Raw genomic sequence first — 13,024 nt, forward strand, 5'->3', positions numbered from 1 at the left:
TGTTTATAAACTCCCTGGCAGTGAGTAAAGTGAGTAGGTTCAGTTGATACTGCATACTCTTCTAAGAATTAGCTTTGGCTCTCTCTTGCTCTTGTTCTTTATTTCAGTAGTATCTGTGTTAATGTTTTCTTTTTTTTCTCTGTGCTTATTTGTCATTATGATTTGAATTCTCTTGAATTTTTTGTGAGTCATAAATTATAAACTGAAATAATAGGTTTGTGATGTGAAAGGATTATATCACTTGATTAAACCGCTTCAAGGGCTCAAAACCCTATTTCTGTGTGAATGTAGCAGTGACTAGTGTCTTACCTGGCTCACTTGTACAAATTTCTTTTCTCATATTTATATACAAGTTTGTTTTTGAGTATCAAGATGTAAACATAAATACATACACGCACACACACATTGCTGACCAATAGTGTCTCCAAATACTCTTGTTTATTTACCTTCCTGTGAGATTCTGAGAGTTTTCATCAACTTACACACAAATTACCAACTAACCTAAACACACCTTGTATCTTATTTGTAGATAAACTTAAATTTTTTTGTTAAGTAGGATAATCACTACTTTTAGAAATATATAGTATTTAAGTCTGTCTATTCCCGGGAATGTTTGCCTCCCTCCAGGATTTAAAGTATTTTCAGAACAATGTGAGCAAATCTATTTGGGAGGGATCTTGATTACAGTTAATAGACATTGACTACCAATATATTTATTGATGTCTTTGTTTTAGCCTCTTGTATGAGAGTGCAGAGTCCATATTGAGTTATTAAAATATTTGTTGTCTCCTTTTCTTTTTCAGAAGATGAATAATCTTTCATTTAGCGAGCTATGTTGCCTCTTCTGCTGTCCACCTTGTCCAGGGAAAATTGCTTCAAAATTAGCATTTTTGCCACCTGATCCAACTTACACTCTGATGTGTGATGAAAGTGGAAGCCGCTGGACTTTACACCTGTCAGAACGAGCAGACTGGCAATACTCTTCCAGAGAAAAAGATGCTATTGAGTGTTTCATGACAAGAACCAGTAAAGGCAATAGAATTGCTTGTATGTTTGTGCGTTGTTCACCCAATGCTAAATATACCTTACTCTTCTCACATGGAAATGCTGTTGATCTTGGTCAGATGAGCAGCTTTTACATAGGTCTGGGGTCCCGGATTAATTGTAATATATTCTCATATGATTACTCTGGATATGGTGCTAGTTCTGGAAAGCCAACAGAGAAGAACCTATATGCAGATGTTGAAGCTGCCTGGCTGGCTCTTCGGACAAGGTAATCGTTATGGGGATCACTTTTTACACTTATGGTGGTTAAGTTATATTGTAGAACAGCAGAATGGAAAGCATTTTTAACATATATATGCCTTGAACTACAATATGAGGATATTTGCCTGTATGTATTATATATATATATATATATATATATATATTAAACTAACTGTACATATATAAACTACTATATGTATATACACTCTATGTATTAAATATATATACATATTAAACTAAGTATCAAGCAGATGGAAATTTTGTATAATAGCCAAAGCAGTCTAAAAATAGCTCAGATTTATATGTGGATGTCAGTGCCAATGTGAATGTATGTTGTGTTTTGTTTGTTTTATTTTGCTTCTGTTTCTGTTTTTTAAGACAGCATTTCTCTGTGTAGCCCTGGCTATCCTAGAAGTCATTATGTAGATCAGACTGGCCTTGAACTCAGAGATCCACCTGCCTCTGCCTCCCCCAGTGCTGGGATTAAAGGTGTGCACTACTATGCCTCGCTTAATCTTTTTAATATATCCAATTTCCAGTATTAATGAAGAACAGGAGCTGAATAAACCCTTAAATAATTCCACAGACAGGCCCAGGCAGTGGTGGCGCACGCCTTTAATCCTAGCACTCGGGAGGCAGAGGCAGGCGGATCACTGTGAGTTCGAGGCCAGCCTGGTCTACAGAGTGAGATCCAGGAAAGGTGCAAAGCTACACAGGGAAATCCTGTCTCTAAAAAGTCAAATAATTCCACAGACTAAAAAATATTAAAAGGGTTTTTACGTTTTCTCTCATGTTAAACCATGTCTTAGTTTGGGTTTCTATTGCTGTGTATAAACCCCATGATCACAGCAAAACATTTAATTGGGGCCAGCTTATAGTTCAGAGGTTTAGTCCGTTATCGTCATGGCAAGGCAGCGTGCAGGCAGACATGGTGCTAGAGAAGGAGCTGAGAGTTCTACATCTTGATCCGTAGGCAACCGGAAGTGAACTGTCCCATTGGGTGTGGTTTGAGCATATATGAGACCTCAAAACCTGCCTCCATAGTGACACACTTTCTCCAACAAGGCTACACCTCCTAATAGTGCCACTCCCTATGGGCCGAGCATTCACACACATGAGTCTTTGGGGGCCATACCTATTCAAACCACCACAAACTGTAAATACGGTGCAATTGCTAGTAATGTAAGTAGTCTTGGGAAATTAGTAGGCTTCTAAACTTGTTTCCTCATCTATTTAGTGAAGAGGTTATGGTAAATGGCATCTAAGATCCTGTCCAATTCTAGAAATTTATCCTCAATTAGAATATGAATGCCTTGAATTTCTTTTAAAATTCTGCAAGTTTAACAAGTCTTTAGTATATCCTTAAAGTAGTTCAGTGCATGTGTGTTAAAATGCTTTTTATTCTGTTTTTATACAGTTTTATTTAAGTAACCAAAAGAAAGGAAATACAATATGAACTTATTGTTTAAATGATCTTTTTAAGAAAATTGAGAATCTCTAATAATAGTAGATTCTGACCTGATGGATCAACAGGGACAAAAGTGAGTGTGGTAGTCTATGCAGTCCTCTCCCACAATCCTCTGTCTGTGTGCATTTCTGGAAAGACTAATGGATTGAAAGTCAGTTTATCTGTGTTCTGCATAATAGGTTTACTATCAACTCAGCTATGATTTTGAGTAGCTGGTCATTAAGCAGCTTAAGTAGATTGAATGGTGTCTAAAGTTCTTTTTAATTCATTATTCTCAGATTATTATTGCTTAACTAGAACCTCTTGAGTCTTGGTCCTCTTGAGTTTTGATACTACTGACTTTAGCCCCAAACCTCCAGTTACTACATGCTGTTAGGCAGCTGACAGCAGTAGTATGGTCTCAGAAGTTATGCTGATGTTGCAAATGCTCATCCTCCCAGCTTCTTGGCTACTGAGAGCTTTTCTGAGTTAAATAGCATGTCCAGTCAGTTAGGAATAGGTGGAACCCACCTCTAGTGGTACCCTGTATACTTGGGAAGGACGGATTGAAGAAGCTGTGGGGAGGTACGTCATTGTCTGGATAGTAAAAATGGTCTGGAGTACCTGGAAGAGGACATAGGAAGAGTTTTCCTTGCTCCTGGTGAATGGTCACATTCTCAAAACTCTCCCTAACCTCTCCAAAAGATTAGACACTGCTGTCCAGATTACTCTTAGCTGCCAGAAATAACCACTCTGCCTTCTAAGTGGAAAAGCATACTGAAAATCTCTGTAACCTTTAGCCCTTACATTCATTAGCTCCTATGACACCTCACCTACATCTAAAGTAGTTTACAGTTGGAACAGTTACACTGTAAACAAGTAACACTTCCTGGAGCATCTTAGGAATTAGTGAGTTCACATACTTAAGTGTGTAGTGCTGTCAAAGGGGATAAAGTGATACTCTTAATGTTTTTAGCATGAATTCTATTCCTACTTAATTAAACAATGCCATTTGAAACTCTACGTCATTTGATTATATTTGTAAGTTTTGGTCCATCTCTGAATAACCATAGGGTGATTTCAAGAACTACTGTAATTTGATCTTGACTAAAAGTATAAGTTCTATATTCTTTCCATACCATAACTTTATGCAACATCTCATCACTATGGCCAGTTTAGAAAAAAAATCATACAACCTACTCTTGATGCACAGAGCAATCAGTAACATCTGTTTTTATTAATAGAAAATAACACTAAATAAACACTAAATATTAACCATTAGTCCAGTGAAATAAATATAAATGGTACTATACAGTCCAAGCTTAAAATTTCTAAAACACAATGAATGTCTTAAATTTTTTTCATACAGTTGAAGTTGTAAAAGACCTTAGAAATTACTTTGCTAAAAGATTAGAATTGAGCATGAAATAATTCAGATTAAAGAGCTTATTGTAACATTAAAAATGATGGCTAAGAATTTTTTTTTTTTTTTTTTTTTTTTTTTGGTTTTTCAAGACAGGGTTTCTCTGTGTAGCTTTGGAGCCTGTCCTGGAACTTACTCTGTAGCCCAGGCTGGCCTCGAACTCACAGAGATCTGCCTGCCTCTGCCGCCCGAGTGCTGGAATTAAAGGTGTGCGCCACCACTGCCCGGCTTAAATTTTTAAATATACATTGGCATTGTCTTATTGTGAGACATTCTATAGCAAATTTTTAGAATAATGGAATATTTCCTTCCAGTCAACTATATCTTTTGAACTTGTGAATTTCTTAGATACGGCATTCGTCCTGAAAATGTGATTATATATGGCCAAAGCATAGGGACGGTACCATCTGTGGATCTTGCTGCTCGGTATGAGAGTGCTGCTGTTATTCTCCATTCTCCTTTGACCTCAGGAATGCGAGTGGCTTTCCCTGATACCAAGAAGACCTACTGTTTTGATGCATTCCCAAAGTAAGTTCAATATTCAAAATCATTTCTTCCAAGAACCAGTAAGGTATACCATTGAGCCTCTGCTTCATGTAATTGATCACATAGGAATTGTGGGAAACTAGCTTGAAGAGAGTGTTAGCTCATGACTGATAAAAAACAAATGCTGAAATGTTTGAGTGTGAAATGGCCTTAGATCCTAAGCCTGAGCAGAAAGGAGTGCTGGAAATGAGAGAACAAATCTGAATATAAATGAACAGAGCAGCAGGTTGGAGGTAGGATTCTACAGAGAACAACTTGACTAAGGCCCCAGGCTGTTGCCTTGAGGTGCTAAAACTATATGAAGTTTAGTGAGCTGCACAGCATGAGGAAAGAAGAATGGGTGGAGAGAAGATGGGTACTGATCGGCAGTCAGTTGGATGTAACCTACAGAGGAGGTTGACTGTGAAGTGGCCCAGTACGTTTTGCTGACATACATAGTGCTGGATAGATTTGAAAGGGGCTGCTGCTTGCTTTCCAAGGCGACGAGTGCTTGCCACCTGCCCTCTTCATACTTGAAAAAAAAGTTATGGCCTATCTTTCTCAAGGACAGAGCAGGCAAGAAGGCAAAAGCAAAAGCTGGTAGTTTTCATTCGGTCTTCTTTCCTCTGTTGGCAAGAATACAAAGGATATTTTTGTGAATGGAAGGCCAGAAGCCAAGTTATCACTTGGTTCTTTAGCAGAAGAACAAAGTTATTTCAAAAGCAGTATTTATTCAGTGTTGGGCTAGAGAGATGTTAAAAACATAAGGACCTAAGATCAATCCCTAGAACCCATTTTTAATTAAGAAAAAAACAAAACAAAAAAGTAGTGGTACTCACATATAAATACTTGAGTATCAGAGCTGGTGTGGGGTCGGAAATAAAAACTGGTAGATCCCTGGGGCTCCCTGGCCACTGAACATAGTGCTTAGCTGAGTCATGGGAATTACAGAGTTGGTTGGGGTGATGTATAACTCACTCATTCTATCTTTCTTATGATTGACATACCTAGACATTTCCCAGACATAAGCTAGGTGAAAAAGAAAATACACTATTTTAATCTTGAATTACTCTGTGGTGAACATTTCTGTATTGTTTACTAGAAAATAGAGCCTTGAGAGGGCAGAGATTACTTAGCAGTTTCACTGAGTAATAAGATATTTCATCTTATTTTGTAGTTAAAGTGTTCTCTTGGGGGGGGTGTGCAGGAAACATGTTTGTAAAATTTCCTATGCATAGTTTCTCCTCCCAAGTTACCTTTCTGAAATTCTGTTTGTTTTGGTCTCTATCATACATTTGAAGTGTTCTCTTCAGTATTTCATCATTCTTGGCTGTCTGTTCTTATGTAAGAGAGGAGAACCAAAGAGCTACTCTGATACACTATGCAAAGAAAACTGGAACCTCAGCAGCTAGCATTCTCAGAAGCAAACAGGCCCCACAGAGCCAGCCGTGTGTGTGTGTGTGTGTGTGTGTGTGTGTGTGTGTGTGTGTGTGTGTGTGTGTGTGTGTGTGTCAGACAGACAGACAGACAGACTATGGTACCTCTTCCCTAAACTGGAGTCCTGCATCTACAGACTTCCAAAGTTAAAGGAAGAAAGTTACTTAGCTTTTCCAAGAAGTCTGGGAAAGAGCGACTTGATGGTACTTTAAACAGACTTTGAAGGACTCCTTCATGTTTCAGTCCCCTCCCGCATCTCCATGGCAATGCCTTGGCCTTCTGGCCAACTTGCTTCTTCACTTTGCCTTCTGTTTACTTTACATTATGTTTTTACTTATCTTTTAAATCCGTTATCTCATGCATTCATTTGCTTTTCAGCTTTAAACTTTTTATGTTAATATTCTCCCTGTTTTTTAGTTAGTTTATAACCTTAAACCAGAACAAAAACCAAACCATTTTGCTTGAATTTTAGTGACTGAGAGAATAAAATGAGTGCAGCAGGGAATAAAATTAGTGCGGTCAGGTGTCATCCTTGGTTTGTGCTTCTTGAAACCTAGGGGAAGCTCAGCACTGTAGAAAAGCGTTCCAGGGTAAGGGTGACAGCGAGTGACTCAAGCAGAGGAGCCGTGCAAAGGTGACTTCCTCCACCCGTAAGAGTTCACAGAAATCCTACTCAGACCTAAGTGACTTCCATTAAAGCTGATTTGTACACCTCTAATGGTTGAACTTTCTCTTCTAACACAGGAAACTTTCTTTCCTTTTTATATAGTTCATTGATTTTTTTTTCTTCCTTTCTCTTTTGCTCTCCAGTATTGACAAAATCTCTAAGATAACCTCTCCAGTATTAATAATTCATGGGACTGAAGATGAAGTCATTGACTTTTCGCATGGCCTCGCATTATTTGAGCGTTGCCAAAGACCTGTGGAGCCTCTGTGGGTTGAAGGGGCAGGACACAATGACGTGGAGCTTTACGGACAATACCTTGAGAGGTTAAAACAGTTTGTGTCACAGGAACTGGTAAATTTGTAAACTACTCTGTAAATTTGCATACTGGGTTTTCTTTTCTTGCTGAACTGCACTCCTTGGTAAAGAACCTAAAACCTGAAGGTTGTGTTTACAAATCATGTATGTTGCCTTCATAACTGTACAGGTAATGATTTGTTAACAGACTTAATGAAGGTTTTAATTACCAGAACTAGAAACTGGAAATAGCAGTATCATGCAGTCAGGCTGTGTAATTTATATTTTTTCTGTGAATTTTTTTTAAACATCAAGATGAGTACTGTATGAAATTTTAATTCTATAAAATCAAATGCTGTAAAAGTATTGCCAAATGCTTTTGCATATCAAAAGCAAATTTATAAATATTTTTAAACATCTCAATGTACTAAATATCCTGATATACAAATATAATATTCTTTCAAAAAGCTGTATATCTAAAGCAATTCAAGTACTCAGAATAAACTGTAAAAAACAAAACTGTATGAAAACACCCAAGTTAACTAGAGTTGACCTATACTCTGTTGTACAGGGATAGAGGCTTAAATGGTTATTTTATTGTCCAAATACATTGAGATTTCTGTATTCTCCGATTATAGTACATTAGCCTAAAAAACAATGAAGTCTTAATTTTTATGCCATCTGTTAACTTACCAGCTATTCATCATGTAAATGAGAAGTCCTGATGGCGCTGAATTTTAACTAGTTCTGATTTATGTTTGGTACTGTGAGACAACTACTTAAGATTTTCATTCAGTTATTTAAGACATTTAGGGCTTCAAGAATGATTTTGTATGCAATGTTGTTTTCAATTTTGACTAATATTAGAATTGTGGTAGTCTTCCTTATATGAATACTTGAAACTCCATTAGTTGTTCTTCAAGACTACAGACAGACTCGCTGTTTGGTCCCTTTCCACCTTGGCTGTTTTTAAGAGTAGGGCCTGTTCTTTTGGATTACTATCTGAAAATGTCATGGGTTTACTCCTGAATACAGGGGATAAGAAAACATGTCATACATTTTATATTAACCATTATAGTAAAAAAATAAATAAATAAAGCTCACACACAAAAACTAAGTTGCCTTTCCTTGAATGAATCTTGCCTGAATAAATGAAAGTAAAATAAAAATTAAACTAATGGTATGTAGTCTAATTTGTAATGAATGAGAATTGAAATAATACACACTGTGGATATGTTTTTAAGGCCTTATGTAGTTTTCATTGTTCTGCTTGTTCTGTGGTTATGTCTAAGATTATAGTATATGATTCTTCAAAGTATATCAAGTATTGTGAATGCTTTGGTTCAGATATGTCAAATTAACAGTAAAACAACAAATGTATCACTCAGCTGTGCTTGTTTGCCTTCTTCTGAACTCCTTATCCCCACATTAAAAGAGTAACAATCAAACTCCTTTATGGGACATTTCTAAAGCTTTCTATATTTTTAAAAAATTGTAGTAACATACAAATTGTCCATTTAAGAAGGTTAGTTTGGTATTCCCACAAATTGAATGGCTGGATTGATCAGGTACAACCTTTGATTTTCCACCACCCTCCTGGTTTCTAAATATAATAATCCTATTTTATCTACTTATTTTTTATTTTATTTTATTTTTGAGACAGGGTATCACTATGTAACTCTGGCTGTCCTGGAATTCTTATGTAGACCTAGCTGGCCTCAAACTCAGAGATGCACCTGCCTCTGCAACTCTCCTAAGTGCTGGGACTAAAAGTGTACATTACCATGCTTGGCTCCAGTATTCTACTTTCAGGTTAGTTTTTTTAGCATCTGTATAGAAAAGGAAAATCCCATGCTTATCATTCTGTATCTGGCTTATTTACTTAACATAATGTTCTTTAATTCCATCCATTTTACTGCATATGGCAGGATTTTATTCCTTATGGTTAAGTAATACTCTGTTGTGGGTGTGTGACACATTTTACTTGTTCACTAATCTGCTTGTTACTGTAGTTATTTAATGAGTCAGAGCCTGAGCCCTGACGCTCCCAATAAGCCAAGTCTTCAATAAGCCAATTAAACAATAGTAAAAAGTAAGATGGGGGAGGGGAGGGAGTGGTCAATGCGGCCACATTGAAGAGAGGCAAAGAAATCCAATAAGCCCTCTTTTAAGTCCATTTTTGGTGTCCTGACATTAGGTTTAAGTTTGTAGAGGGCTAGCAGTATGCTAAGTATTACCAGCTAAGTTGTGGTCCAGCCCATCACTGCCTCAGCTCCAGTCTCCTTCCTGACTCTCTCAAACTTGCCAGAGTTAAGGTCAGAGTCTGTTCCTAGCAGCCCTAACAAGCCAGGCTTGGCATACATCCTCAACAAGCCCATTAAAAGAGCCAGATTAACGCTGAACAGATTTATTCAGTATGGTCACACATGGAGTTCTTACTATTGTTTCCTGTGTTTGGTGGTCCTATCCAGATAGCCATTGCTTGTACCAGTTTCTAGAATAGTTCATTTCTATTTTCTCTAGTAGTTTGAGAGTACCAGCTCTTTCTTTTAGACCTTGAGTTGCTTTTTACATGGAGTAGAAGAAAGGAGCCTTTTGCCATCCAGCTTCCTGGTACTGTTTATTGAAGAGGCTGCGCTTTCTCCAGTGCATGTGTGTGTGGTGCTTTTGTTGAGAATGTACTGGCTGTGAGGTGTAGACGTTTATTTCTGGGATCTCTGTCTCTATTGATGGGGGTGTGTTTTTTTTTAGGGTAATAATAGCATTTTGATTTTGGTTGTTATGACTTGTCTTTTTTTTTAAGATTTATTTATTTATTATGTATACAGTGTTGTGCCTGCATGTATACCTGCACATCAGAAGAGGGCACCAGATCTCATTACAGATGGTTGTGAGCCACCATGTGGTGGCTGGGAATTGAACTCAGGACCTCTGGAAGCAGCCAGTGCTTTTAACCTCTGAGCCCTATGACTTGTCTTTTAGGGTATTGTAATGCTCCTTGCTTTGTTCATTTTGCCCAACGTTGCTATTTGAAGATTTTTGTGCTTTCATATGAATTTCAAGATTGTTATTTCTAGTTCTTAGTTCCCTGAATAATAATACTGGTATTTTGATGAGGATTGCATTGAAATATAGATCATTTTAAGTAATATGGACATTTTTTATTTACTGCTTCTTCAACCCATGAACATGGAAAGTATTTGCATTTTTCTTTTTGTGTCTTTGATTTTTCTCATCAGTGTTTTATAATTATCATTATAGAGGACTTTCACTTCTTTACTTAAGTTTTTTTAAGTTGTAATCATTTTGTTTTGTCATAGCTGTTGTGAATGATATACCTTTCATAATTTTAGCAGATTTCTTTTTGTTGTTGTTTTTGTTTTTTGTTTTTCAAGACAGTGTTTCTCTGTAGCCCTAGCTGTCTTGAAACTCACTCCATAGACCAGGATAGCCCAGAGCTCAGAGATCTGCCTGCCTCTTCCTCCTGAGTGCTGAGATTAAAGGTGTGCCCCACCACTGCCCACTGTTTTAGCAGATTTCTTACTGATGTATAGAAAAACTATTGATTTTGTATCCTACTTTATTGAATTGGTTTATCCTTTTTGTGGAGTCTTAGGCTTTTCTAACTATAAAATCATCATCTGCACACAGGAATAATTTGACTTCCTTCCTATTGTATGCTTTTTATATTGTTCTCTTGTGTAATTTTCTAACTAAATCTTTTAGTGCTGTACTGAGTAAGAACAGTGTCCATGATGCCTTTAGTTGCTGTTGATAATGCTTTTAGCTTTTCCCCACTCACTGGGACATTGATTGAGAGTTTGTCATATGTACTTAATTAGGTTAAAATGATCTTTCTGAACTTAATTGTTTTAGGGTTTTTTTTTTTTTTTTTTTTTTTTTGGTTTTCTGAGACAGGGTTTCTCTGCGTAGCTTTGCGCCTTTCCTGGAGCTCACTTGGTAGCCCAGGCTGGCCTTGAACTCACAGAGATCCGCCTGCCTCTGCCTCCCGAGTGCTGGGATTAAAGGCGTGCGCCACCACCGCCCGGCTGTTTTAGGGTTTTTATCACAATGCATTGTTGAACTTTATCAAATCCTTTCTTTGCATGTTGAGATGATCATATAATCTTTAATCCTTCATTCTAATTAGGGGATTTGCATATGTTGAAACAAGCTCATGTCCCTAGGATTAAACCACTTAAAAATGTTTTTTTAAAAAAAAAAAGTGTGATGTGGAATTCAACTTGCTAGCATTTTGGTTTTTGACAACAAAATTGTATATTGTATATTCTCTTACTTTTGGAAACCAGATGTCCAAGGGCAGGTATTGGTTAGGTTGTGTTATGAGGCCTCTCATTGGCTCCATGGATCCTTTCATAGCCCCTCGCCATCATACCTGTTTATGTGCATCACTGGTTGTCTTACTAGTTTTTTGTGCGAAATTTTTGCATCTATGTTCATAAAGAACATTGGTGTTTTCTCTTTGTGTTGTGTGTGTCCTTCTTTGGTACCAGCTGCTTAGAATGGGTTTGGAAAGTGTGTCACTGACCAAAATACCTGACATGCAGCAACCTGAAGGAGGGAGATTTGTTTTGGCTTGGCATTTGAGAGTATAGTCCATCTTAGCCAGGAGGGTAGAGTTTGTGGCCGTAGGAGAATATGGCTGCTTGGTCACATCACTGAAACACAGTGAGTGAGTACTCAGCCCAGAACTCAGATGGGGTGGTAACCCAGAAAGCCCATTCCTTGTGACCTACTTCCTCCAGTTGGGCCATACTTTCTTTAAAGGTCCCAAGATCTCCAAAAACAGCACTTCCGCTAGATGCCAGGTGTTCACATATATGGGGAGGGGTCCCATTTAAACTGTAACAGATGTTCCCTCCCCTTTATTCCTTTAGATTAGCTTGAAAGAAATTGATGTTAACTCTCTTAATTTCAACAATTCATTCATGAAACCATCTGATAGGGCTTTGGTTGGGAGATTTAACTGTGATTCAATTCCTGTTCATTGGTCTTCAGGTAGTTTTGTGTTCTTATGGATCTATTTCAGTAGATCATAGGTGTTGAGAAATTTGTTCTAGAATATTTTCCAATTGGCTAGCATATAATTCTTCAGAATAGTCCCTAATGAGCTCTTGTATAATGTGAGTTACTATGTCTCCCTTTTTACTTCTTGGTTAGTCCAGGTAAAGGTTTGTCGGTCTTTTTAAAAAGCTAACTCTAATAGGCTATGGAGACCCATACCTGTAACCTAGCACTCATGAGGCTTAAGTAGATGTGTCCTAAGTTTTAGGTCAGCCTGGGCTACATAAGGAGACCCTGTCTCAGATAAATTTAAAGATCCAACTGTTTTATTAGTAGTTTCTGTTGTTTCCTTTGGTCTCTTATTTATCTCAATCATTATTTGTTTCCTTCTGCTAATTTTTATTTGGTTTGTGGTTTGAGAGATGATGTTAAGTCGTATATTTTAAATCTTTATGGGTTGGTTGGTTTTTTATGTAGGCTCATTATTAACTATAAACTTACCTCTTGGTAGATCTGAAATTTTCAGCATAAAGTGGTTTATCAGGGTTCAGCTTTTCTGAACCTGGGCCTTTGGTGATTTTTGCCAGTTCTTTCTCGTGTGTGTGTGTGTGTGTGTGTGTGTGTGTGTGTGTGTGTGTGTGTGTACACATACATATTGTCAATTTTTTCTTAATGGATTATATGTATAGGTGTTCAGTTTAAGAGCTTAATAAATCAAAAAGAGGGCTGGAGAGATGGCTCAGCGGTTAAGAGCACTGGTTGTTCTTCCAGAGGACCTGGTTCAACTGCCAGCACCCCCATAGGAGCTCACAACTGTCCAGTTCCAGTGGATCCTACACTCTCACACAGATGTACATGCAGGCAAAAACATCTATGCACATAAAATTTTAAAAAGAAATGAATTGTTAAATAAGTAAATAAAAGTGAACTTTTGAAATTG

At 37.4% G+C, this 13,024-nt stretch overlaps 1 protein-coding gene across 1 annotated transcript in view; it reads left to right on the plus strand.

The window, feature by feature from the left end:
- The window catches only part of Abhd17b (abhydrolase domain containing 17B, depalmitoylase), a 35,664-nt gene extending 27,218 nt beyond the window's left edge, over positions 1 to 8,446 (plus strand). Inside the window, exons 2-4 of the mRNA XM_006985404.4 lie at positions 804 to 1,273; positions 4,485 to 4,664; positions 6,909 to 8,446. Coding sequence (XP_006985466.1) covers positions 807 to 1,273; positions 4,485 to 4,664; positions 6,909 to 7,128 — 867 coding nt within the window. The 5' untranslated portion in view covers positions 804 to 806 and the 3' untranslated portion in view covers positions 7,129 to 8,446. The remainder of the gene's footprint in view (positions 1 to 803; positions 1,274 to 4,484; positions 4,665 to 6,908) is intronic.
- Positions 8,447 to 13,024: the final 4,578 nt, after the last annotated feature.

Source organism: Peromyscus maniculatus, chromosome 1 (genome assembly GCF_049852395.1).
Source record: "Peromyscus maniculatus bairdii isolate BWxNUB_F1_BW_parent chromosome 1, HU_Pman_BW_mat_3.1, whole genome shotgun sequence".
Lineage (NCBI taxonomy): Eukaryota > Metazoa > Chordata > Mammalia > Rodentia > Cricetidae > Peromyscus > Peromyscus maniculatus.